Source organism: Pseudochaenichthys georgianus, chromosome 21, assembly GCF_902827115.2.
Source record: "Pseudochaenichthys georgianus chromosome 21, fPseGeo1.2, whole genome shotgun sequence".
NCBI lineage: Eukaryota > Metazoa > Chordata > Actinopteri > Perciformes > Channichthyidae > Pseudochaenichthys > Pseudochaenichthys georgianus.
This window is the reverse complement of record NC_047523.1, coordinates 22,874,827-22,899,980: the sequence shown is the minus strand read 5'-3', so window position 1 is coordinate 22,899,980 and position 25,154 is coordinate 22,874,827. Positions and strand designations below refer to the sequence as shown.

Below are 25,154 nucleotides of genomic sequence, written 5' to 3'. Positions count from 1 at the left end.
GATGTTGTCTTGATGCCTTTGCAGATGCTACATCAGCTATTTGTAACCTTTGTTTCCAAGACGTTTCCCGGAGATGCATTTCTCCAGACAGCTACGCAGCTCAATCTCTACTCCATAATTTCCCTGGGTCCCATCGTCCACCAGCAGGAAGTGGGTGTGGTTGTTATCGAGGCAGGAGAGTCGACCCTGGCCCTTGATGTCCAGCTCATAATGGGCTGGGAAACAACCCTGCAGACGAGAAAAAAGGGAAAAGGGAAAAGGAGAAAGAGAGGCAGGAAAAACAAGGTGATTCTCGCCAAAGTAAAAATGTGTGATTGTGTTTTTTCTTACCTCTGGATGCGCCAAAGCGTCCCTGTTGTGAATGGTTCCCCACGTTGCCACTCCGATAGCCACAATCTGGCCCTGCGTGGAGCTGCTGAGGGCGTAGTCCCTCACGGCCTTCCCTACATGCTTCATCACACCTGTGTGCGTACCACCGGTGATGATCCATGCTCCTAAATACAACATGGGTCCCATTTAACCTTTGCAGAAGCATTCAAATGTTCCTAAGAGGCCTGGGCCAAACCAGGAAACAGGACACCAAAGTATGTGGACAAGGACCAAATACTGTGCAGAAATTGCCAAATGTTTGCATTGTTAGCCTAAATGTAAATATATATAGATGTCAGATGAGACTAAGGAAGGTAAAGCAAAAATAAACTAAAGTAAGAGCAATATTTTTCATATACATTCTAATTCGTTTTTCTTGTTTTGCTGCATTGCTACAGACTTTCTAGTGAGTTTTCACATACAAGAGTAGCACATTATACATTTAAAATCAAGTTAAACCTAAGCAGTATGAAATGGTAAACTGTCAGTAAGATTAGTGAAGGAGATAACTGCACTTTTAATAGCACTAGTTTGGGCAGGAGGAGTGAACCTTTCAGTCATATACAGCATATTTTATCACAGGCATACGCCCAAACTCCATAACTACACATGTTCATAAAACACATACATTCACAGATATTCTGGCTAATCATTGGTAGCCCTTTACATATGAGGCTCACCTGTTGTCTGGGCCACTTTGATAAGACCTCTGTTGAACATGTTGTTTAGACGAGCCTTCAGGTAAAAGTTTTTAGCCCCCCCGGTCACTGAGATCAGCAGGTTGGGAGGGGACAGTCTCCACTGTTCAGTCAGTAACTGGTACAGGATTTCTGGCTTGGTGTCTGTTGACACTCGCATATACTGAGAATGAAACACAGACAAAAAGGAGAGAATTAAGACAAACAGGCAAGCATACACATGTAAGTTTATTAAAGTGGAAAGATAGGATAGTTTCACCTTGCCCGTCTTTTGTCCCAAACCACCAAAGCTGATGTCCCCAAAAGCATCTGTGGGCACTTCGTGGAGATGTCTGTGTTTGTGCCATGATTCGCCAGTGAAGTCCTCTGGTTTGATGGCTTCATCATTATGTTCGATTTTTGAGTAGCCGCACTTACATATGTCCTCTCTAATGGAGAAACCAGAGTGAATGCTTGTAATGTCTCCATGCAGAAGCACTTTTTGACAACTGACAGATTAAGTTAACATAGCAATACACAACTGCCCTCAGGGTGGTTAAAGGCAACGCCTCCTCTCACATACGCACAACAGAGATGCTGCAGTATGTCTGTACTGAGCAGCAGCAGCAAATAGCAAGGTCAGTTTAAAGACTTTCATCACCACCAGAGCACAGAGCAGCTGATCCTACCTGACACCCTTTTCATAGAAGCAGCATTCCTTCTTGTGTATATTCTCCCTGGTCCAGGAGGTAAAGGCGCAGCGCTGGAAAGAAGGGGAGGGAGAGAGATGCTTAGTGGGTCTGGCTGTGCTGATCGCCAGAGAATGAACCGGATGTCCCTCCACCTCAGCGTCCTCCATCCTGGATGCAACATGGGGGGGGGGCAAGCTTCACAGATTTGCCTCAGGCTGAGAGCTGACAGCCTGACAGGAGAGAGGAGGCTCTGCAGTCAGGATTGTGGGTGCTGGACGCGCTCAGCACTGCATCAGTGATGTGAGATAAAGAAGAGCAGGCTGCTGAAACCCGATTAACAAACGGGACAGAAAGTAGCCCTGTGCCAGCTCTGGATCAATAGATACCGCATTTCTGTGAGCAGATTAATTACGCACCCAATTTAGAAATACAAAAATTATAAATGTTGTAGATTGTTAATCACAGTAAAAAAAAGAAGCGTTGTTATTGTAAACTTACTTATTGTAACTTAAAATTATCCAGCATTGGAAAGTACATATTTGAGGTTTGAGATACTTTGCCAGAGTCTTTTTATTTTCATTTAGTTTACATCTATTCCACTATGTGATATATTGTCCTCTCTACTACACCAGTTATTTTTCAGATAACGATTTCACATAAAAACATATAATCATATTAAATAACTATCATTATTAAAATTCATCAAATGTGTTACTATACCATCATGCTTCACCAACATCAACATTAAAATACTGCTTACATATAAATAAATCAATAATATATAGTAATGTGACATGCAAACACTCACCCTTTTCATTCGACTAACCATCCGGTTCATGTCATATTTGTTGTTTTTCCGCAGCTCCGGGATCATTTGCTGTGGGTGAACCTTATTCTCTAATTTAGACAGCATTTCTGAGGAAGTAAAAGAAAAATGTTTAGCTGAAATCATCCTCTTGGAAGAAGAGCTTCTTTTGGTGGAAGTCTGAAGAGACAGGTGCCAGAGTGTGCAGCTTGTCAGTTGATAGTTCCTAATCTAGAGAGCCTGGGACTTTAGTATCCTGACATAAGCCTTTATCTTACTGTCAAGTGACCTGCATTCTCTCAACTTCCTCCACCCAGGCCCCTGGAATCGCAGCTCAAATTAAGAACCTACCACATATTTTCCACATATTTAAAGTCTACACTAACCCGTTGATTCAGTCATCACATCCTGCAGAGACAGTACATCCTTCATGATGTCAACTGTGTGGAGAGGCTGCGAAAGCCTTGTTATGTTGCACTATTTAATGGCTCCACCCTCTCAAAACCATATTAACCTCTACTGCTCAATCTGCTGTCCAGTCAGTCCTCACATTACAACCAAACTAAAAAGACATTAAGCTGTCTTTGGCTCTTTTCTGCTGTAACAATGTACATTTCCCCTCTGTGGGACTAATAAAGGTATTCTGATTCTGATGCTGAAGGAGTGTTATATAGATTAAAAAACATGAGCACATTTGTATTGACATGTTTGAGAATGATGTGCACACATTTCAATGTAAATGTCCTCTCTGTGGGACTAATAAAGGTATTCTGATACTGATTTCAGTCACCGTTTTCATCACTCATTTTTGCAAACATTGGTTAAAATAAACATTATAGGTATAATTGACACAGTTAACATTACCCTTTTTATTGCCGTCTGGTCCTCCTTCCAGTTGGATAAATGATAGAAGAACCAACATGAAGTTTCTGGTGTCTAACTTAACAAAACACACACTTTCAGGTGTGTGAAGTGGTTTGTCTCATGTCCTTTGCCAGGCGTTAGAGCCTATGGTTACCAGGTGACACCTCCCGAGTGTTCAACTAGGGATCTTGTTACTGTGTGGAGCTCTGATTGGCTCCAAGTAGCTATAATATTGTTGTGTGTATTGTTGTCATTCATTCAAACTAACACAGTGTCTTTGTTTAATAGTTTGTGTGCCTGTCAGTTCAGGTATTTATGGCTTACAATTGTAGGTAAACAGTGCTGTTAATTCAGTACAAAAAGGGACAAGTGTCCATGAAACCTTTTTTTAGCAAGTACAGTATGATAACTGATTGTTTTTAGTAGTTAATCAGTAATAACCAGTACACTTGTTTTGAAAAAAGTATTTAGAACAAAGCGGAGCTCATTCATGTCAATGGAAACAGCACTTAATTTAACAATCCTGTAAAAGTTGAATTTAGTAGCTGTTCACACAACTTTGTCATGGTTGTCAAGGTGTTTAGTGCTCACTTTACTGCTAATGTTAGCATGTTAGCAGGCGAAACCATCGTGGTTAATACAATGCTAACTGGTTTTAGCTTCAGGAGGTTAACAGTTAGCATGGTTCTAGTTTAGTAGCAAATTAACTATAATAAATCAGCTGGTTTGTTGTTTTAATAATTTGCTATGCATTTGAGAATTCAAACAACACATCTTACCACAATGTTCTTTAGTAGAGCTCTTGCACCTTTAATTGTAGCCCATGTTATTCATCATCAGATGAAGTAGGCCCGATGCCCAGTTGTCATTTACTTCTTACATGTTCATATGGGGGTTTTGAAGCAAAAAAAAGTATCTTGTGACCTCTTCAAAATGAATTCTCTACTAGAAACACTATTTTGGAAATTCTCTTCTAGGCTATACTTTAGAGCTGAATAAGTCAGTCTTTTTTTAAATGTAATGTTTGACTCCATTAAGTTAAGCCCCTGTTGTAAAAGCTGAAGTATGTTCTAGTAAAAGGGGTCAGAGGTGGAGCAGGCAGTGTGTTGTTCATGACACGTTTAAGGGGGAAGTGGCTTTGTAACAACACCTGATACAATACAAATATTAAAATGATTGACTTTTTCTGCTAGAATTCAACATCCACAGTAAGAGTATATTACGGATACAGTGGTAATTCACAGCAAAGACAACTGTGATATTAATAATTTTTTCATAACTAGCAAGAATAATTTCATTCGTAGGTTCAACCAGAGCCATTTAATAGAAGAGTTACGACATCTCCGTTCACTCCAATGGACCACTTTTTTACAGCAATGGCGGATCGTGGATCCTGTCAATCGTTCCCTGGAAGTTAGCGCCAAGGCTGGCAGAGCTGTGGAGTTGCAGCATAATAGACCGTCCGTGACGGACTTTTAAAGGTAAGAAGAAGTTTAAAGATGTATATTGCGGATATTATCAGTACATCTGATTCAAATGAACATGTGTATTAAAGGATGTCAGTGGATTATCCCTAAATTAGTAGATTTAGGGAACGTTTACAGATAACAGATTAAACTAGCATACCGAAGCAAGTTAGCAACACACGTTGAACAGCCTTTTAATTGTAAATTCCGTTCTCTCTATGTCATTTCGTCCAACATGTTGAATTAGAGAAGAGGGGCTTCTAAACGGGATTGTATGCGGGGGTGGAGGGAGTTAAATATTAGATAAATATAACTTTGGTGCGTGTAAGAGTGAGTGTTTTTAGCAGAGCCATATTGTGTCCTTGTGATTCTGTTGATTATTACCTGTCTGTATAATGTTGCAGCCCAGCTGATTCTGGATTGATGGCAAAGGGAGAGGGACTTAAGTGAGAGTGAAAACACAAGGTACGTTTAATACTACTGTTTTATATAAGTAAACACGTTATCTCCCCAAGGCAATAGGTGTGCTATATAGGTGTGTATAACCCTTTCTCCTGTCTGTTGCTCCCTCTCTCAGCACAAGAACCAGAGGGGGGTTCAATGGAGCCTGAATACCTGCACTGAGACCCTCACCCTGCACCCTGAGTCTCAACTCTGTGTTTTTCAAGCCTTTCCCTGTTTTTTTGTATTAAACAAAACATTAAGCTTTCCCAATGGTGTGGTTTTCGTTTTGTGAAAAAGATAACTTTACCAGGGGATTACTGAAACTACCATGAATTTAAGAAAATGTTAGAAATTAATCTAATCTGAATTTTAAAGCATTACTTTAGATCCCCTCCCTCTAAATGTACCAATAAACATTAGAACGTGATCCTCCTGACTACCATACAAGTTTAAGAAGATAATATTGGTTTGAAAGAATTCAAAGCTATAAATAAACAGCAACAGGCTCTTTAACCAAGGCACTGTTAGTAACATGTAAACTAGTTGTTCACACTAATCCTAATATTATCACTTAATATTAGCAAATTCGATTTTATTTTTGAAAACATATTGATGTAAATACATACACATATCGATTTGTTGTATAAATATTGCAAATCAAAACCTTTATTCACTAATAATTAACAAAAATCGTAGTTCTATCTCCTGTTATCAATGCATTCACATTGCCCGCCATGAACTTCCGGGGAACGATCCCTCGTCTACATGAACCACGTGACGATAACCGTTTTTGGACTTCCGGTGTCGTAACTCTTCTATTAAATAGCTCTGGGTTCAACTAATTTACCTTGAAATTGTATGTTGTTTTGCATTACAACCACTAGGTGTCAGCACATCACCACTGATCACAGGTATTTCTGCAGTGAAGTATTTGAGTCTACTTACTCAGTGTATATATTACCAAAAATAAACTATCAGATTGACTTTGAAAACAGTAACAATTACATTTAATTGATTAATATGAATGACATGATTCTTCTGGTTCTCACTTCAGATTTATTTTCAATTATGCCAATAGTATTACATGGGTTGCAATCATCTATTGTTTTGAATGAAAATGTTGATTATTCCCTAATTTATAGTTAAATATATAATGCCATAATTGTTTATAATCCAAGTAGACAAAAAAGCAAACCTCACTTTAAAAAAAGGGAACCAGACACGTTTTGTATTTTTCGTTTGTTTATCATTCTAGCTTATTCACTATATATTGTCTAGCTATTGGTAAGAAACATTAACTGTTTGAATTCTGACTTTAGGTCCGTAAGAAAGTCTTTATTTCTCAACCCTTTGACATTTTTGATCCGTCACCAAGTTAAAGTTTGTTGAAACTAAACCGAGCAATTGCTTGGTGATGACTATGATGAGCAGTAATTATATTTAACCACTTCCACATACAAAAACAGGCAGACGCTTAAATATCCTTTACGGCACAATATTTATTCAACAATATACAGATTAATTTTTCTCTACATCTCAGAATGATCTTCAGTTTTTTATATTTATCTTGCTTTCACCTTTGTACATTTTCTATTTACAAGATTTAAAATAAGTCTTTCTCTCCATTTATACAACATCAATAGTACAGTGTTATCACGTCGTCCAGCAGCTTCCCTCGAAGCATTTAGATTAGATTCATCTTTGATAATCTGTTTAGATTTCAAACACCAGCTGACGTCTTTGAGCCACAGAGCAGCAAACTGACAGAAGGGCTCGACATGCACCAAAAAGTCCCGATGATGTGGCTTTCTGTCTGCAAGGGCAGTCAGATGACAAATGGATGGTCCTCTTATTTCACCCACATGAGAGGTCCTGCGCTCCGAAGCGCCACAACAGGGTAAAAACACAGAAAACTGTTGAGGACTTTCTCCTTGAAAAATCAGCTTAAGTGCCTCTGCCCTGTACCACCCAACACGGATCAGTGACAGCCGGTAACACCAAAAACAAAAACAAAAAAGGGGAAAAAATGTTGCATAGAATCAATTCCGACCTTCAAGAACAGAAATGTTGGTGCTGCCATTTTTAAATGTGGCTTTTTGATAATCTCCTGAGACCTTCCAGACCCCCGTTACTTTTTTTTTTGGTTTTGAAAAGAAACAATAATAAATAGCTGTACCCTTAGACTCTAACAAAAATAGCATTGTGTTGAATGTGACATCACATAGAAGTACTACTTTAAAGAGACTAAAACCCTGCATTGAGTGTATACACATTTTGCACATCTATATATATCATTTCAATAACTATCTGAGGAGAGAGGTGGATGGATTAAAGTGCATTAAACTTTATGAAAACAAAGCCTACAGTTATCACATGCAGGACAGGAAATGAACTCTCTTCACAGTGGCTGACAAGTACAGATTGAACCTTTTAAGACTTTTTTTGAAATGTAAGTGGGCCTTTCTGGGGTTATTATTCAACCAAAATGAATAAAATGTCCAGCCTCAGTCAAGTTGTATTAATATTCACCAGCTAGTGTTCATTTCCTGACCTGATCACATGCAAATAACACCAGAAACATAAGGATATTCATCTATCCGTAACTCTACAGTAATCGACAAACAGTACCAACATTGCTGCTGGTAACCTCGGTAAGGGGCACTCATATTAATGACATGCCCACGTCACCAGTTTTAAAAACAGAAAAAAAGGTGCCACTCAACTCACGGCAAAATACAGCTAATGGGAACACAGCTTGTTGAGAGCCTCACAGCACAAGGATGACAGCAGACAGACCGGGGGAGTGTGAACTGTAGCTGCACTCCTCTCTTCATCCTCCACAGTCCGCAGGAGGAGCATGTGAGGCCAAAGAGCCCACCATCGAGGCTCTTTGACCAGAAATGTATAAGGCGAAAGCGCGCACAAGACTCACTCTGGACTAGGAGCAGCAGCTGTGGAGGGTTTCCAGCACAGCGGGAGCATGAGTGTGTGTGGGGTTTTTCACTGCAGACTGAACTGACTTTTATATACATTAATCATTCATCCTCATTAAGCATGTGCGCAAGACATGGGGGAATATGCAATACAACAGCTGACATCTACGGCACACAGACGCATAATATACTGCTTTTACATATGAACAGCAAATAGTGATGACAGTGAGAGTGCAGTGTGGCGCACACACACCTTCGATGAGTGAAGAGGAACCCATGGCAAAAAAGGTGAAGCTGCATCTCAGGGCATGTTGAGCCAAACACCCTTTTTTTGTGTCCATAAACTTTGAAATAGCACAAGTAAACAATAAAAGAATAGGCAATAGTTTTTAAATTAAGACAAGCAAAGCATAATTTCCTTAAGGAGAGGATGTGTATTGGCACATCTGGCAAAGACAGGGACAAGACTTGGGTTTGGCTCGCTGGCTGTTTCTCGCATCTGAAACAGCAGTGCTTTGCAGGGCACTAAACATGCAGACAAGCACGCTGTGTTCAAATCACTCAGCCTGGCAGGGAGCACTACAGAAGGCTAGCTAGCACTGTGCGCAGATGCAGGCATTTAACAGCAGAGAAGATCCAACTCCGTGCACATGAGGATTAAAAAAAGTGCACTTTTACATTAAAACTATTGAAAAAGGAGGACATTTCTAGGGAATTCAAATAATCAGGTTATTCCTGATGTGGGTGTTTGATATAGAACAGAAAGCCTGAAGACAGTTGTGTTTTGCAGCTACGTGATGTGCATGGTGCGACTGAACTGAAATGCAAAGCTGAGATTTCCACAACTCCTTACACGGACAAAGATTTGTGTATTTTTTCAGTGTGAGCCAGTTTGGTCCCCACTATTTACTCCAACCTAAACGTTCAAACCTTTTCAATCGTGCATCTGATTGGGAGACAGGTGTCTGGTGGCAGGGTGAACACACAATGAGGTAGAACAAAATGTTTCATGAGCATCCAATCAGAGCACAAAACGTAATCGTCATGGTGACTGCTGATGATGCGCAGCGACTCGTGCAAGCCTCAAGAGGGCAGTACGTCACCGAGACACCACACACAGGCCAAACACCTACAAGAGCTTTGAATTGGAAGGACCCATTAAATGGTTTGGACCATCATAATAATCCCATATTAAATACAGCCGGTGTCTCAAACCTGCACCGTCACTGCACAATGTTTTCATCCAGTTCTTCCAGAAGATTCAGCTTCTGATTTTCAATTTAAGTCACAAGTTGCTTTCCTCTTGTAGCTGCACGGTAGTGTTTCTTCAGATTTGTCCAGTTAAAAGCCTGGGGCAAGACAAACCTTTACCAATTTCCAGTTTTTGGTTATATCAAAAAGGTAAAATGAGAATATTCTAATTACAAATTAAAAAGGAAGTTCATGGGATGAAAACTGGAGAATCACTTGGGTCTGACTGATTTCCATCAAAATCATTGTCAAACAAAAGCCAAAACAATGCTTTCTTCTTTGGATTGGTGATTTAAAAGAAAAACATTTATGCCTCATTATTTAAAAAAAACAGCATTTAGCAAGGAAAGATAATCAGCAAGAACGATTGCACGTGAGCCCGGGAATGAAAGGGAAGGAATGAAGAGAAAGGAGCACTAATCACTCTTCTCCACATGAGCGACTCTAAGTGTTATTGCTGATTAATTTGTGTCTGATTCAGTCAGAAACTCCTAAATAATCTGATTTCCATATTATCTTCTACAGCTAGCTTGGCATCCTTAGCGTGTTTTCTCTGGTTTCCTGGTTTCTGGGAGTTTCTGTGTGGAATGATTGGTCAGACGGGAGGATGCAGTGACATGCTGGGCTGTAGTTACAGCAGTCGACGTTTACTACTTTTCTACTGTTGCATTTTCAGTCACGCTAAACCCACCAACAGCAACTGCAGGTCACAATTGTAATGGAGGTGGAGACAAAACACACACACACACACACACACACACACACACACACACACACACACACACACACACACACACACACACAGCACACACACACACACACACACACACACACACACACACCCACACACACACACACACACACACACACACACCACACACACACACACACACACACACACACACACACACACACACACACACACACAACACACACACACACACACACACACACACACACAGCACACACACACACAGCACCACACACACCACACACACATATATAATTTTTCACAGTAGTTTTTAAATATTTTCATATAAAAACTTCATTATTATTAGTGTTATTAGCATGTATTTTGTGTGTTGTGTGGTGTGTGTGGTGTGTTGTGTGTGTGTGTGTGTGTGTTGTGTGTGCCCTGCACTACATTGTTAGACCTGTGATATGATCTTGCATGTTGAAAACTGGGGGAGCGGGACTGCTTGGTGAGAGGAGCTCAGTGGACAGGAGGTCCTGGGCGTCCTCTGGCCTGACGAGGTGCTCCTCCTCAGGCTGATGGTGGAGTGGCGGTGGGCGCCTCCCTCTGGAAGCCCTTGCTCTCTGTCAGAGCCCCCCGCCGCCTCCTCTCGCTCGTCATCGCCTCCGTTCAGGTTGAAATTCATGCAGTCAAAGGACTTGCTGGAGGAGGTGCTGCTCAGTCCGCACCAGCGTGGGCCCCCGCTGGGAAGCTCAGGTGCTTCTTTCTGGGGCTCAGCTGGATGGCATCCAATTGGATGCTGGCTGGGGGCGACGGCTGCCTCTGTTGGTGCCTCAGCACGGCAGCCTGGTGATCCGCTGACAACTCTGCCTGTTTTTCTGCTCCCTCTCTCGCTCCCTCTCTGCCTCTCTCTCTCGCTCCTCTCCCGTTCCTTCTCACGCTCCTTCTCCCGTCCCTTCTCACGCTCCCTCTCCTTGTCCCGGGACAGCCGGGCCGTGATGGCTTTCTTGATGCTGCTGCTGCCTGCTGTTCAGGCTGCCCCCCCTCTGCCCGGCGCCCGCCTTGGTGCCGCTGGGCTGGCTGCTGTTGGACGCTCCGGAGGAGAAACCCTCGTCTGGGTCGTTGACATTGAAGGAATCTTCCCCGCCGCTCAATCCATCAGCATCTGCACATGAACACGCACGAACACAGACAGAAATAAAGCATGATAGACAGACAGAAAGGTGAGCAAGGACTAGAGTCATGGTGACAAGTGAAATCTGAGTGTGAACAAAACTTTAAATCCTATTGCCCTAAAGTCTGTGGCACAAATTCATTAAAAAAAAGGGGGAAAAATAAGTATCGACACAGTTTCTGCAAGCAACAGGCAAAACACTTAAACATTTTTACTCTAGTGCTATAATTCAGAATATAGACAAAATGTCACCTAATCCATAGAAAGCTCCATATCTGATGATATTAGTTAAAAGTGATGTAAAATTGCCTTCAAACAAACTGCACTTAATCTATGCAACAAGCCTTACAATTAGGGCTGTACGATATATATCCTGTCATGACGATAATCGTGATATTCACAGCGCAGGACGTGCAATTTAAAAAAAAAAAAAAGTAGGACTTGCAGCTAAATGCAATGTAAATACTTGCGATATTAAAGTAGGCAAATTATTCTTTTGCTGCTTGCTACTAAAGGAAAACTTGCGCGGCTCTCATGTCAGGGGTACTTGAGTGAGTGACATGCAGGCTCTGCATGCACAGCAAACCACCAATCACAATCAAATCTCCAAAGCAAACGGACCCGGTGATTAAAGGTAAAAACACTGAATAAAGTAGTTTCATGTGTTTCTCCAGGGCAGTTCGGCGATGCTAACCGAGCTAGCTCAGCTTGTTGCTCTGATAACTTAAGATCCAGACGTCAGTGACTTAAATCCTTCATCCGGTTAAATATAATTAAAAAAATACCAATTGTAATAGCATTAAAGTTCAAGAAAGGAATGGTTTGCGTGAAAAAAAAACTGTCTTTTCTTCAATTCCTGTATGTTTTCATATTGCAATATATATCGCAGGGGCGGAAAAAATCGCAATGTCAGTTTTTTCCAATATTGTGCAGCCCTACTTACAATGTTAAGAGATTTATATTCAGTGGCAGAATAAATGAATAGCCTTTAGCAGGCCAACACTCAACAGACAATGCTGCTTCATTAGCTGGTGCATAATGAGGGATCATTCACCAAACGGCTCAATACGCTACACAATGACCTTCAGCTTTGATCATCTGATGTAATTCAGATCGACTTAAACCTGACCAGCTGTTTGTTTAGGAAAGGTGGGGAGCTCAATAACCTGCCCGATAAGTCTAGCATAACACGTTATGTTCAGTATAAAATAAGAATGATTCTCTGGAGATAACTGATACAAAAGGCACAATATTGTTATAAAAGCATCTAAACAGAACAACGTTAATAATCCAGCATTGTTTGAAAGCTAAAAATGGAAAAGGATGATAAATTGAGTTAGAGAAAAGGCACGTTATTGACATACAATATGCAGGGTAAAGCTTGTTAAGACACAGGATCAGCCGTCTGTGTCCGTCATGCATCGTTGGGACAAGCAAAATTAGACCACAGGGGAATCACAGGCAGCACCGGAAGACAAATGGAGAAACGGAGAAGAAAAAGGTCTGGACTGACATGCACATAACATAAGGAGAAGACACATGCTCTCCCTCGTTCCTCCTGCAGCACGGGCCCAGCGGTCAGAGGGAGGCGAGCCTGCCAATCTGTGGAGAGCACCGATGCGAGTCGCACACCTCATCAGATCAATAGCACTCGGTTAGAGCTGACAGGCCACAGGGCTGAATGGACCAGCCGTTACTAGTCAACCCAATGCTAGATGAAGAGCTAAAACATTTTTTACCTGTCGATTTGCATGTTTAGGCCTTTTAACTAAAATGCGTTTACTTTTGTTTGCACAACAAATTCATGTGCTTGTTATTAGTCCCCAATCAATTCAGTATGTGTTGTGTTTAAGGTTTATAATCCCCTGCAGTAAATATGTATTTGCCTTCATGTTTTAATGTGTCATTTTTAAGTGTGCCAATGGACTTGTGAGGCATTTAAAAACTCTTCCTTGATGGTGCATTCAAATAAATGTTAAAGTATGGAGCTGACTGTCAAATAACTGTGCCTACTTTTATAAATATGAAAGGCTGATTTGAGTTTTAAAATAAAAAAGGAAGTAGTCGAGCGCTACTTGGATCTTTTGGGAATCTGAGTTAAAAAGCATTTATCATCATGACACAAAACAAACACTAAATATATTGCACTAAATCTTTTTGGCAATCAAAACGTGTCAGGCAATCAACCCAACTAAAAATAAAAATAATTTAGATTTTTTCATCAGGCTTGATAGATAATATAATTGAGTATCATCCACATAACAATGAAAGTGTGAGTGTGTGTTATTTCTTATAATATAGCCTAATGGAAGCATATACATTTGAACAAAATAGGTACAAGCACTGAGCCCTGTGGCACTCCATGGCTAACTGTAGTTTGATTGATTGATGGCTTCAAAGTGGAAGTAAAATTAATTAAATGTACCCCCAGGGAGATTTCTAAAGTACTTATAATCAAAGAATGTCTGGTACATCATGGAGAAAGGTTGTGATGCTAATTCAATTTGTAGTCAATAGGATTAAACATGCAAATCCATTAGTTTGGTAATTTCTAATATCATTGCAATGCAGCCCCATCCAAAATAAATGTGTTAAGGTTGGTATTCCTATTTGCAACAGAATGTCCAGTAATTGCACACAGACACTCAGTGATCAAGATTAAAACACAGAGCACCCACACAGAGAAATGGACACGCATTCAACAAGACAAAATGGGCCATAAAACTGACGGGTTCTGGCAGTGAAGTAGCTTTTGTTAAAACTATTGGATTTGTTAACCTTGACGATATTTAGTCTGCTCTCTTGGCCTTGTCGTTTGAAATGTTAGTGTTCCAGGGTTACATTTTTCAAAGCTTGCCGTAGCGTGCGCATGCATGAAGAAGTGTTCCTTCCCACTCACTGAGCTGAAGAAAACAACGTGGAAGGACAAAAACGTTAGCATACAATAAAAGCTGCTGAACTGAAAAACTGCCGAATGACTGCAGCAGATGGTTGCTGCTGGCCTGATTGACCCAACGCGCGATGGCACTACACAAGATGCCAGTTGCTCTGTGCCAGTTTTGTAAAGATGTGTGTATTTTCCCTGTTAATACTAACAAATTATCAGGCAAGGAGTGTTGAAAAAGCTCAGAGTAATAAGGCAAGCAGCAGGCCGGGCACTGATCATGCTCAGTGAGTGACAAGGGCAGCAGTCGGAAGTATGTTGGAGGCATGACGAAGAAAAAGAGCAGGTATGACATGATGGCAGGCCCATGCAAAATGGCCACACTTCCTTCAAACCCAGAATAAGCGACTCTTCCATTCTTGGATTAGACTAAAAATAGCAGTGGTCTAGTAGTAGAGGGGTTGTTGGCAGAGAGTCTTTTAGACTGGATGAGTTAGTATACTCTGGGGAAGTGAAGAGGCGGCCAATATGGGTACGGCAGAGGTTAACTCCCTCAATTTGATGGAGGAGGAGAGGAAGGAGCAGGAGGAGGGTTGGGGAGATACAGATCGAAGCGGCACCTCCTCCTGAGATCCTCTCTGCTCTGAGCGTCTGCCCCTGTCCCCTACCCTCAAATGTGATGGGGGGAATGATGCCGCTGCTGCTGTGGTGGCTGTGAGGCCGCCCTTCTCTCTCCTCTTTGGTTGCGGGGTCCCGGGGAGTGTGCTGATGCTGATGCCGGTGGTGGTGCTTGTTGTAGCTAGGAGGATTGACGATGTGGCTCAACTCTGCAGCGGTTGAGTCGTCAAAACAATCTGGGAGTCAACAACACAGACGGGGAAACGTGTTTCTTTAGTGGCGGAGAGGCTCGGCTGATTTGGGCCTCATGTTGGACACAGCGGGTCTAAAAGCTGTCTGTAAATTGGTTCGTAGATTACAAATGGATAGTTTTAAATAAACTGCCCCATTTATCACCCAGGTTAAAATGGAGTCAGTAGGATCTACTGTACAGGCACCATTTTGTCGGGTGTTTCTCATAAACGGCACAGCTCAAATGTAACTGGTGACACAAAGCACAGCACACACTTGATAGACAAGACGAGCAAAATAGAGCAGTGAGCGGCAGAAGCACTTTAACACAGAGAGGCTACATAACAACAAGTACATACTGACATCAAACCATTTGGACGATGCTCATGGTGTGATTGTTTTTTACACAGAAACAGAATTCCTTCCCACTGCTATGGACAAACAGGAGGAAAGTTATTCTCTCACCAAATAGTTCTCTCATGTGGCATTCCACTGATCGGGGGGAAACATTTGTAAGTTACATTTCAAATCCTAAGAACACTGCTCCTTTTCCTTGCATAACATAACTCCAACTGAGCTAAATCAATAATGAGGCCAATGGATCTACTGTGCCGTCACATCTACTGAGAGCTCTCCTGCTCCACTTCTCTGTTGGCTGCAGCCATGACGGCAGGTCTTACCCTCTCTCTTCCAGCGGTGGCGTCGTATGGAGGCAGTGGTGATGGCTGACATGGAGATGCGGTTGATGGTGGGTGTCACCTCCACCTGGAGCACCTTGCGCCCCCGTGGCTCATCGGGAGCGCTGTCTGGCAGCGAGTTCTTCATGGCGTTCGCCAGCTGGAGATGACCGGTACATAGAAACAAAAAAAAGTAAGACAAGATTGAAAGCGTCATTATGAGCCCGACTTTGCTGATTTATGATAGATAGACAGAGAAAGATATATTTATCCCAAGTTGTGAAATTGTTTTGTCAAAGCAGCAATTAATAAGCATTTATTTTTACCCAGGATGACCCTGTCTGCTTTCATATTGTTTGTCTGTTCACTATTGTAACAAAAACGAAAAACAATAACAACAAAGTTTAAAAAAAAGAAAGAAAATGAAATACATATATTCAGACCACTATCCAAGAATACACACTACAAAATACACAGCATAAATGAGAATACTCTAATATATCAATCAACTAAGGGGTCAGAAACATATTAACATAGTGTACTATATACATTAAAAATGTCTATGCTGATTTGTGTAAAGTTTGGCAGATCAAAAGCATCATTAGACTATAGTGTCGAGTTATATAAGTGGTTGACTCCACAGACACACAGTGCTGGTGCTCTTACCAACAGAGGCTGGGAGTAAAGCTCCAGCTGGGCTCGGTACAGAACGTCCTCCAGAGCTTCCCGGCCCATCTCCCACTCTCCATTATATCTAGACATCACAAAACACAAAATCATTTAACGTCATGGTGTGAGCCTATTTGCGTAAACAGGAGCGCCTGATGAAATGCCTTGATGTCTGAGTCACATCCTTGTGAACTATTATTAGTTTTAAAGTGAGGGAGGGAAGGAGAAGCTATCCAGTCAGGGAGTTGTTACATCTGTCACACTATTGTCTGTTTAACCATTAAATGATCATTCCCTGGCCGTTTTTTAAAACTCCACCCTGGTCATTTGTGGGTCAATGTGATGAGCTGGAAATAGTGTGAATAAAGGATGCATGGAACTGGAGGAGTGGTTTCAATGTTTTGGAATGAATCTTGATAGCTTTGCATAAGGTGATTTCACAACCGTGCAGCTGAACGAGATTGATAAAAGGAAGAGCAGCAGGAAATAAATACATTAAACATTTACAAAACAACTGCACGGCTGAACTCCCTTTGATCCGGCCCACACAGGCGGGGACAAATGTGTCTCTTTACACTCGAGATGAAAGGGAAGCTGTGAATGGGCAGGTAAAAACAGACACTGATGTTGGAAGGATGGAAAATCTGTCCGGAATACATTTCAAACCTTCAAAAACGGGCATGTGTCTATTTGTTTCTGATATCCCTGTGTCCTTTCCTCTCGTTCTCCTTATGTGGTATTATACACTGTAGCATTAGCAGACTTATTAACCTAAATCCCAGAGTGTCCTCAATGGATTTGTATTTATCTGCCGTTCACATGCACCTGATAGAGCTCAAGGTGAATGTGAGACTTCAGGCTGGCACTGAGGGTGACCTTTGGTAGGGATTACTAAAAAGGCTACTATTCTTACACCCACACACTTCTTTTTCCAGCAGAACTCACTGTTTCAATCTCCTGATTGCTGCATTGCACCCTCAGGGGAGCGATGAGGGAGCATGCATACTCATTCCCTCCACTCTCTCCTTCTTCACAATCCTTAACCGTGGTGATTCCATTTACTCTCGTATCAGGGGATCCATCTCGAGCACGAGCTTTCAACGTGAGGCCGTAATCAGCTTTGCAACAATTGTGCTCATAGGGGATGAAATCACCTGCTCCCACAATGCACTGCCGATGGAATCAGTCCGTACAGCGGGGAGCTTCGGTCCTTGGTGGAGTACACTGTGAGGAGATTTTGTGCAGTGGATCGCAGAATACTAGCAGAGACTGCCCTCATTAGTGATGTCCCGCAGAGCCACAGCAATGAGAAACAGTGTGTTATGGAGCTCATAAAGGAACTCCTTCAGGTGATGATATCTGTTAATGTGCGCAACAAACGAGAGATGATCACTCTCCCTATTGCGTTTTATCTTTAATTTAATGTCCTCCATGATCTTCCCAGAAAGAGTGGTGATGTAAAACGGCAGGGATGAAAGCCAATTGTGCAGCTCTAATTGATTTTTTAAATAACAATGTATCAAATGACAGAGTGGAAACAATGTGACGATAAGAAAGGGGTCTCTCGTAGTGGTGAACTTACAGAGAATCATCACCCCCCCCACGGGCTTACAGACATTTTTAGCGATTTCCGTTGACTACCTTGCTTCACTCTGTTCCTTTTTGGCAGCAGCATCTTTTTTATTATTATTAGATATTAAACAAATCCCCCTGTAAAACTATCCGCTCGGGGATGGATAGTCCTAAAGCGAAGACAGACGCAGTAAGCACCTAGCAATCAACCACAGCAGCTATTTATCACATATTTCCCTCAAGGTTGGTTGAGAACAAACTGATCTAAAATAAGCAGCTGTTTGCTAACAAGTAGGAAGCTATCAGTCATTGCAGCTTGAGATACATACATGGCGTGATAAACGGCGGTCAGCATCTGCACCATGAACTCCGGGTCGAGCAGCACGCGGTTGCACGGTTCCCTCCAAAGCTTCTTCTGTTGCCGGGGGAACCCACACACACACAGCCTGAGGAGTAAAGAGACAAACAAAGTCACGTTAGTAAGATGAGTAAAGATGAGCCTTGAGGAAAACAACTGTAGCAACAAATAATGTAATATTTTCAAAAACTGTAATAAAATGTCATTTTATATTATAATTTAAGAATGAAGAACATGTCCTTACTGATAATCTAATAACATGTTTTTAACAATAATGTAATTGCCTACAAGGTTGATCTTTTACTTAAAGCTTCTGATATTGAGGAATAATGTAATAACAAGTATAATAAGTATTATTTTTACTCGGAATGTAATGTGTTCACGTATGCAATATATAGCAGTGTCTTTGAAATGTTTTTTTAAATAGTACATTAGGTTGATCAAAATTATGCATCATCAGTTCTGAAAAAAAAAAAGACCCATTACATTATTGGTAAAACTAATTGTATAATAGCAGTCAGGACATTGGATTGCATCACTGGTCAAGATATTACATTATTATTATTATTACATTTTCATTAAGGTGAAGTCCAAATGTAATTCAAATTTGAGACGTTATTGTATTTTTCAAAAATGATGACATTAGGTTGGAAAAAGATCTTAACAAAACATCATTCACTTTAGAAAACCACTTAGAGGTCAGTCAAGGTCAGACGGCGGGTTGTTTGGGGTCTAGATTCAGACACTGAGCATTGTTCTGGTGCTTTGAAGTGTTCACAGTCTCAGTTTGCCGTCTGTCTAGACCGAGCTTCCTTCAGGCGTTGTCCGTCTCCCAGTAGGGAAGTCTTCAAATCCTGGAGCGCCTGCGAGCTGCGGTGCAGCGACCACAGGGCGGCGGCTGCACTACACAGCCTCACATTGTGAATTCCTCATTAAGCCTTTCTCCTCACTCCAGGGCATCGCTGTGTTTCCCAGATGGACAGGTATCCAGCAGCGATGCTTTCATCCGCAGACAACTGAGCCTTTAGGAAATAGTACTTCAGATCCTCCTGCAACCAGGGCTGTCTGTATCAAGGTCAGAGTATGGCTACAGGGTAGAGGACATTATTTAATGCTAGATTCAGTAGAGCATGTAATGGAGGTAGGAGAGGAGCATGTGATCACTCATAGGGTAAAGAAAGGACAAAACGTTAGACAATAAAATATTCCACGTTCTTTTTACATGAGTTTTCCTCACCGTGAGCTCATTCTGCAGACAGACTGGTAGGAGGACAGAGGCATGTACACCACAGCAGAGTTGTAGCAGAGCATGAGGAAACACAGCACTTCAAACCTGCAATCATAAAAACAGTCTGAATGAAGCACAGTAGAACAGACCGTCATTCACTCCACCAAGAAGGATATTATGCAAGATTCTAAAAGCAGCTTTCATTAAATTCAGCTAAACCCCAACCTGTCCAATTATCATTTAACATTCTATTCAACGTTGACATCTTTGCTGTAGACAATTAGGTAGAGGTGCTCATGCAATTTATCAACTGTGAAACTGTAAAATAGTCTGTTAAGCAAAACTGCTTGCCTAAGCCATTTTGTTCCTTGTGAACTACCTATGAATAAAAGCCTGCTGTACGGCAGGGATCACCCTTAAACTCTCAACACACCATGTCAGTGTGTAGAGTCGGGACTTTATTGGTGCAATATTCAGCAATAAGGCAGTAATGACCTTCGCTAAAAGTGGTTATGGTTCAGTTTTTTGTAAATGCCCCCATTTTCATAAAACTTGGATGAAAGGTGTAACTTTTTGTTAAAGGTGCTATATGACATTTAGGCTGCAGCCACACGAGGACGGGTACCGGAAACGCACCGAAATCGTTATCAAAAAGTCTTCCGTCCACACGCAATATGCACCAGAAACGTGTCCGTCCATACGAGACCGCTGGAGACGCTGTAGTACATATGCCGGGCCTGTAAGTGGCGCTGTACTTCTGCCAAAAAATACACCAAAAGCAGGGAAGAAGACTTCTCGCGCATGCATGGTTGCCATGGTTGCCCTTCTGTTTATTCTCCGCGCTGGATTTAGCAGCAGAGGTGGGGTTCGCCGGTCAACATGTCCCGTTAAAGTTTAAATCTTCCGGACAAAATTAGAAAAGTGCCGGTCAAAGGCATGGTCAAAGGTCTTCTTTGTTATTTATTGAGCTTTAAAACAAATTAATAACGACTATATAATAATATCAGAATAATACACGGAGGACGGAGCCTCTCTTTTCCTCCCCCTCTCCTGACAGCCCGTCAGTATCCGTGGTCTCATGCAGCTGGCTGATCCAGTAATGAGTGACCCGACAGTAAAAATAAACATATTTATAACTAGTTGAGGTAGTTTGAGAGGTAATTCAAATAGCTAAGGGTGATGATCTAACTTGAAGTGTGTGTTTTGTTCCGCTCATCGCTCGCTCCATCACAGCGGGCAGAGCTGCAGGTTATCATGGAGAGCTGTGTGTCTCCTCTCCGATTAGACTTCACTCGTGTTTATGTCCATATCGATCAAATCTAGCTGGAAGCTCCTGTTGGGTGCACTGTCCTGCGAGATACCGGGACCTGGCTCGAAACACTGGGGATATTGCGTCATCATTATCAGGAAATTATCGTTATAGGGCGTAGACACGAAGCCGTTTGGCCCCCCAGAGCGTTTCGTCCGCAGATCTACCCACCTTGGGACCCGTTATCGTTAACTGCGTTTCCATGTCGGCCTCGTGTGGCCGAACCGTCTATCTGATAAAGAACTGCAGCCGATACGACCGTTATCGTCCTCGTCCCCTCACAAGTGACTATGGAGGGGACTGAGCTAAAAAGTCGGCTGCTTACACGGTGCTAACAGTTTCCTTTGGCAACAAAGGCAAAAATAGATAAAACATTATAAGAATTATGTAAATTCGTATTCGTGTCATATCATTTTCACTTGTTGCAGTCAGTGTGTTGCGTGAAAATCGAAAAAATATACCTCATATTCTCGACAACTCAAATCTATCTGCTGCCGTGAAACACTTTGGGTTATTTAACAACCTTGGTTCTTTGACAACAGAGTGAGGTGTTTCAAATGTCATGTTGACAAATGATGCATACAATTAAATATTACATTAGAGTTAAGGGGCTTGTGGTCTTCTGTTTTGAAGGACTGCAGATACATGAGGACAATTCTCAAGATCATTTGGGACAGCGTTAGTAAAGTCTCATAGATCACAGTGATGCTTCTGGTGAAGAGACATGGTGTTGAAATGAGAGCAAAACAACCTACTTGAAGTGATCCATTTTAAAATCTCTGTACAAATATCAATATTGTGCATCTCCATTTGGTGCATGTGTGTTTTGGAGAGTGTGTGTATTGATAGAGTACATCCAGAAGGAAGACCTCGAGTGTAAGGGCCATAGTTGACTGTGCGCAGGGGGAGGTAAATGGCCTCGTTGTATATCATCAGTCAGAGTGAGCCGGCACCGCTCAGGAGCTTCAGGCTTCTCAGGCCCGGGCACACAAATGGGTTTCCAGATAAGCTATGAGGACACTGGGGGGACGCTGCTTTGGACAAGGCTGGGATGACCAGTGTGATCTGTGCTGCCCCCACAACTCTGAGGTACCAGAGCTGATGCTGTGTCAGTCTCTGCGCATGTGTCACTGCAAACAAAAAGCACCACCATTTTCTGGCAGGACTCCAGCACGCTTCATTACTATGCCAAGATTGCCATTCATCCACAGCTGCAGAGAAAATTGTAAGAGCCAAGAAAGCTTTCAGGTCTGCTTAGTCTGGCCAGAAGAGGCTGAATGAGAGTCGAGGGTTATGCTCTGATCATCTTAAAAGGTCTTTTTCATCTTATGGGGAAGGGTGAGATGTGAAAGAAAGGAACAAAATAAATAGGAGGGAATGATGACAGTCTGGCGGTGCCACCTGTGTATAGTGAGGCTGAAAGGCCGACTGCGCTGCTATTTCTCTGTCTCCAAGAAGCAACAAAAGGTTCGCCTCTCTGGTGAGCCATTCGGAACAGAAGACTTAGCATAATGTCTCTAAAAACGGCTGCCATTTAATCTCTTTTGTGGCGTTACTGCGTCTCAGATTATTCCCTGTCTGTTAAAAGCTGATGGAGTGTTACCTGTTCTGAGCGGTGAAGGTCTCTCTCTGCGGGTGGAGGCCGCTGTACACCACTCGGATCAGATCATGTTGACAGAGGGCCCCCTCTGTTAATGCCATGGACCCCAGGCTAGAAGGCTAAAAACAAAAAAAAACTGTTTTAGTTTAAATGTTAACTAATAGATAATTAATAGATATTACCATGAAACTTCCACAGCAGATTGCTTGCATACAGTTTTAAAGTTATATAAGATGTCATGTGCATTTACATATGTAAATGAGGCATGATCTTATTCCGCTGTGAATACTTGCTAATTTGCATTTGTTTCCAGGATCGAAATCTGAACATCTTGAGTTATGGGTTTGAGAGAGAAACAACCTTTTGTATCACAAAACAGAAAAAAGTTTTTAAAAAAAAGTAAATACGTTAAAAACTGTCAAAAATAAACAATTCCAATACATTTAAGAATAAAATGTTATATAAATCAGTTAATTAATGATATACAAAAGCCTTTGTAAAAACCTCCAGAATAGAGCTTTCGCCTCCCATAAATTGAAACACTTAAAACACTTGTCCACTGTGGTGGCTCTTACAACATGCTATTACATTGACAATGATGATGTTGCGATTGTAATGTGGAGCAAACAAGCTGTTGTGCCCATCAAGTTGTTGATTGACAAACGGGGGCCTTTACCCTGCTCAGATGGAAAACTGCTGTGATTAGTGTTCAGATTTCATTACAGAGGATTGATATTACAACTGGACCTGCGCCAAACTCTCTCTCCCCTGAGAGCATTAACTGGCAGCGCCTGATTGCTTTCTGGTCGCTCTATTTATTGGTTCTAAAGTTGGGATTTGTTTCCATGTTCAGTGAGAAACTGCTGACTGCACAACTTTGCCACTAAGAGTTACGTGTTGCATTTCTCCCTGTATCTTCTACACAGTCTTTCATGCTACATTAAGCTTCAAATGTTCCTTTCAACCATTTCATCCGTGTTTCTATTTGAGTTTCTCCACTACCTTCTGCACACCTATTCAAAAACTTTATAAACACACACTAGGTCACATTTATTTATTTGAGCTGTGCTGCAACACACAAGCTCCTCACTGTTTTTAAATGTCTTCAAAACCAGCATGGCTAAACCTGTATTTTCTCTTTAAAAGACCTAATGAGGCACTTTTTGAGCAAAGGCCCAAGGCACTCAATGATGTCCTGCTGTGTTTTATAGTTGAAGTGAGACACCTCACCTGAGATAAAGATAACCTCCCCTAACACCATAAAGGTCATTCACTTTCATAAAATAAAACTAATGCTGTCAAAATTATCGCGTTAACAGCGGTAATTAATTTTTTTAATTAATTGCGTTAAAATATTTAACGCATGTGCAGAATGGCCCGCCCCATACATCCCACCAGTGGCAGCACCAGGGTATGGCTGGGGTAGGCTACACCCATACCAAGAAATGGCCCCCACCATGAACAATGATGTTAAAGTAAGCAAAATAAAGTCCGCCAACTCGCGCGGAGTAAATTGCACAGACAGCAGTTAGTAAGATTGATTTCAGTAGCCACTTGTCTGGAAATACCGAAGACTAGAAACGGTTCTGAAAACTTTTGTCACGTAGTGATCGTCTTCTCAATAGAACATCTTTGATAATGTCTTCTGGCCAATAAGAATCAAGATAACGGCGTGGTGTTGTTGCAGGAAGTCCCGACAGAGAATACTTTTGCTGTAGTACATCTCTATATACATCGATACAACTTTACGTGTTGATAGAAATCAACACATAATGAAATAAGACCCCACGGTTTGATGATTGATAGGTGTGTGGGCTGTCTTTCATTTTGACACACAGAACAATGTTACAATAAACGTATACTGTATGTTAAATGGATATATCCGCCTTCTTTCATTTATCTTTCCATTCCCACAACAATATACATAAATAAATGGCATATTTTGGACATAGTACGAATGGTGATTAATCATGATTAATTAATTTTTAAGCTGTGATTAATCTGATTACAATTTGTAATCGTTTGACAGCCCTAAATAAAACATTAACCTTTTGTGGTGAAAATGTCAAGGTGTTACTTCAAACATCACATGGTGAACCTTTAATAAGTCAGGCACTCGTTTCGGCTGTCACTACCTGATCTGTGATGCCATTAAAAAAATTATACAACAGATATGTCGTGAGAGCAAGAAGAAAAGTGTCTGCACTGTATGAAAGCAGGAAGTTCCACTGGTTGTCTAATTAGCTTAGCTTAGCTACAGTATTTGTGTTTTATAACATATTTCTAATGTGTTACATTAGCTCTCTGGCCTAATAATGTGTGTTTGTTTTGTTGGACATGCACCTTGAATTCCAATGTTTTTTAAATGTGTTGTTTTGATTTTCCTGTTTTTGAATCGGAAAAATCAAACAGAGCAAATAAAGTTGATAGAGAATAAGCAAATCCTTTTTAAACCCTGTATTTTATTAAAAACAAATTGAGGGGAAATTACTGTAGCACAAGTAACGACTGAAACAGTGACAAATAACTGTTAATGTCCAAGTGAGAATATGCTACATGACCACTCCATTCTGATGGCGTGCAGAACAAAAGTCACCCCTAAACCGACTTGATATTCTGTCATACGTATCTTGGGTGAT

At 41.4% G+C, this 25,154-nt stretch overlaps 2 protein-coding genes and 1 long non-coding RNA gene across 3 annotated transcripts in view; 1 reads left to right on the top strand and 2 right to left on the bottom strand.

Moving 5' to 3' along the window:
* Positions 1-2,960, bottom strand: part of trpm2 (transient receptor potential cation channel, subfamily M, member 2) — a 28,049-nt gene extending 25,089 nt beyond the window's left edge. Inside the window, exons 1-7 of the mRNA XM_034109348.1 lie at positions 2,930-2,960; positions 2,547-2,653; positions 1,736-1,809; positions 1,327-1,495; positions 1,050-1,230; positions 331-494; positions 48-228 (exon numbers count right to left, since the gene is read on the bottom strand). Of these exons, the coding sequence (XP_033965239.1) occupies positions 48-228; positions 331-494; positions 1,050-1,230; positions 1,327-1,495; positions 1,736-1,809; positions 2,547-2,653; positions 2,930-2,945 (892 nt within the window). The 5' untranslated portion in view covers positions 2,946-2,960. The remainder of the gene's footprint in view (positions 1-47; positions 229-330; positions 495-1,049; positions 1,231-1,326; positions 1,496-1,735; positions 1,810-2,546; positions 2,654-2,929) is intronic.
* A 1,829-nt stretch (positions 2,961-4,789) lies between these two features.
* LOC139435977 (uncharacterized) lies at positions 4,790-5,582 on the top strand. The gene is made up of 3 exons (XR_011645183.1): positions 4,790-4,888; positions 5,278-5,338; positions 5,451-5,582. It is a non-coding gene; the product is annotated as an uncharacterized lncRNA (long non-coding RNA).
* A 5,067-nt stretch (positions 5,583-10,649) lies between these two features.
* The window catches only part of LOC117466484 (hyccin 2-like), a 46,591-nt gene continuing 32,086 nt past the window's right edge, over positions 10,650-25,154 (bottom strand). The window contains 13 exon segments of the mRNA XM_034109747.2: positions 10,650-10,676; positions 10,679-10,716; positions 10,719-10,766; positions 10,769-10,934; positions 10,937-11,081; positions 11,083-11,219; positions 11,221-11,360; positions 14,922-15,107; positions 15,783-15,939; positions 16,446-16,533; positions 18,350-18,466; positions 19,616-19,711; positions 22,519-22,634. Coding sequence (XP_033965638.1) covers positions 10,650-10,676; positions 10,679-10,716; positions 10,719-10,766; positions 10,769-10,934; positions 10,937-11,081; positions 11,083-11,219; positions 11,221-11,360; positions 14,922-15,107; positions 15,783-15,939; positions 16,446-16,533; positions 18,350-18,466; positions 19,616-19,711; positions 22,519-22,634 — 1,461 coding nt within the window.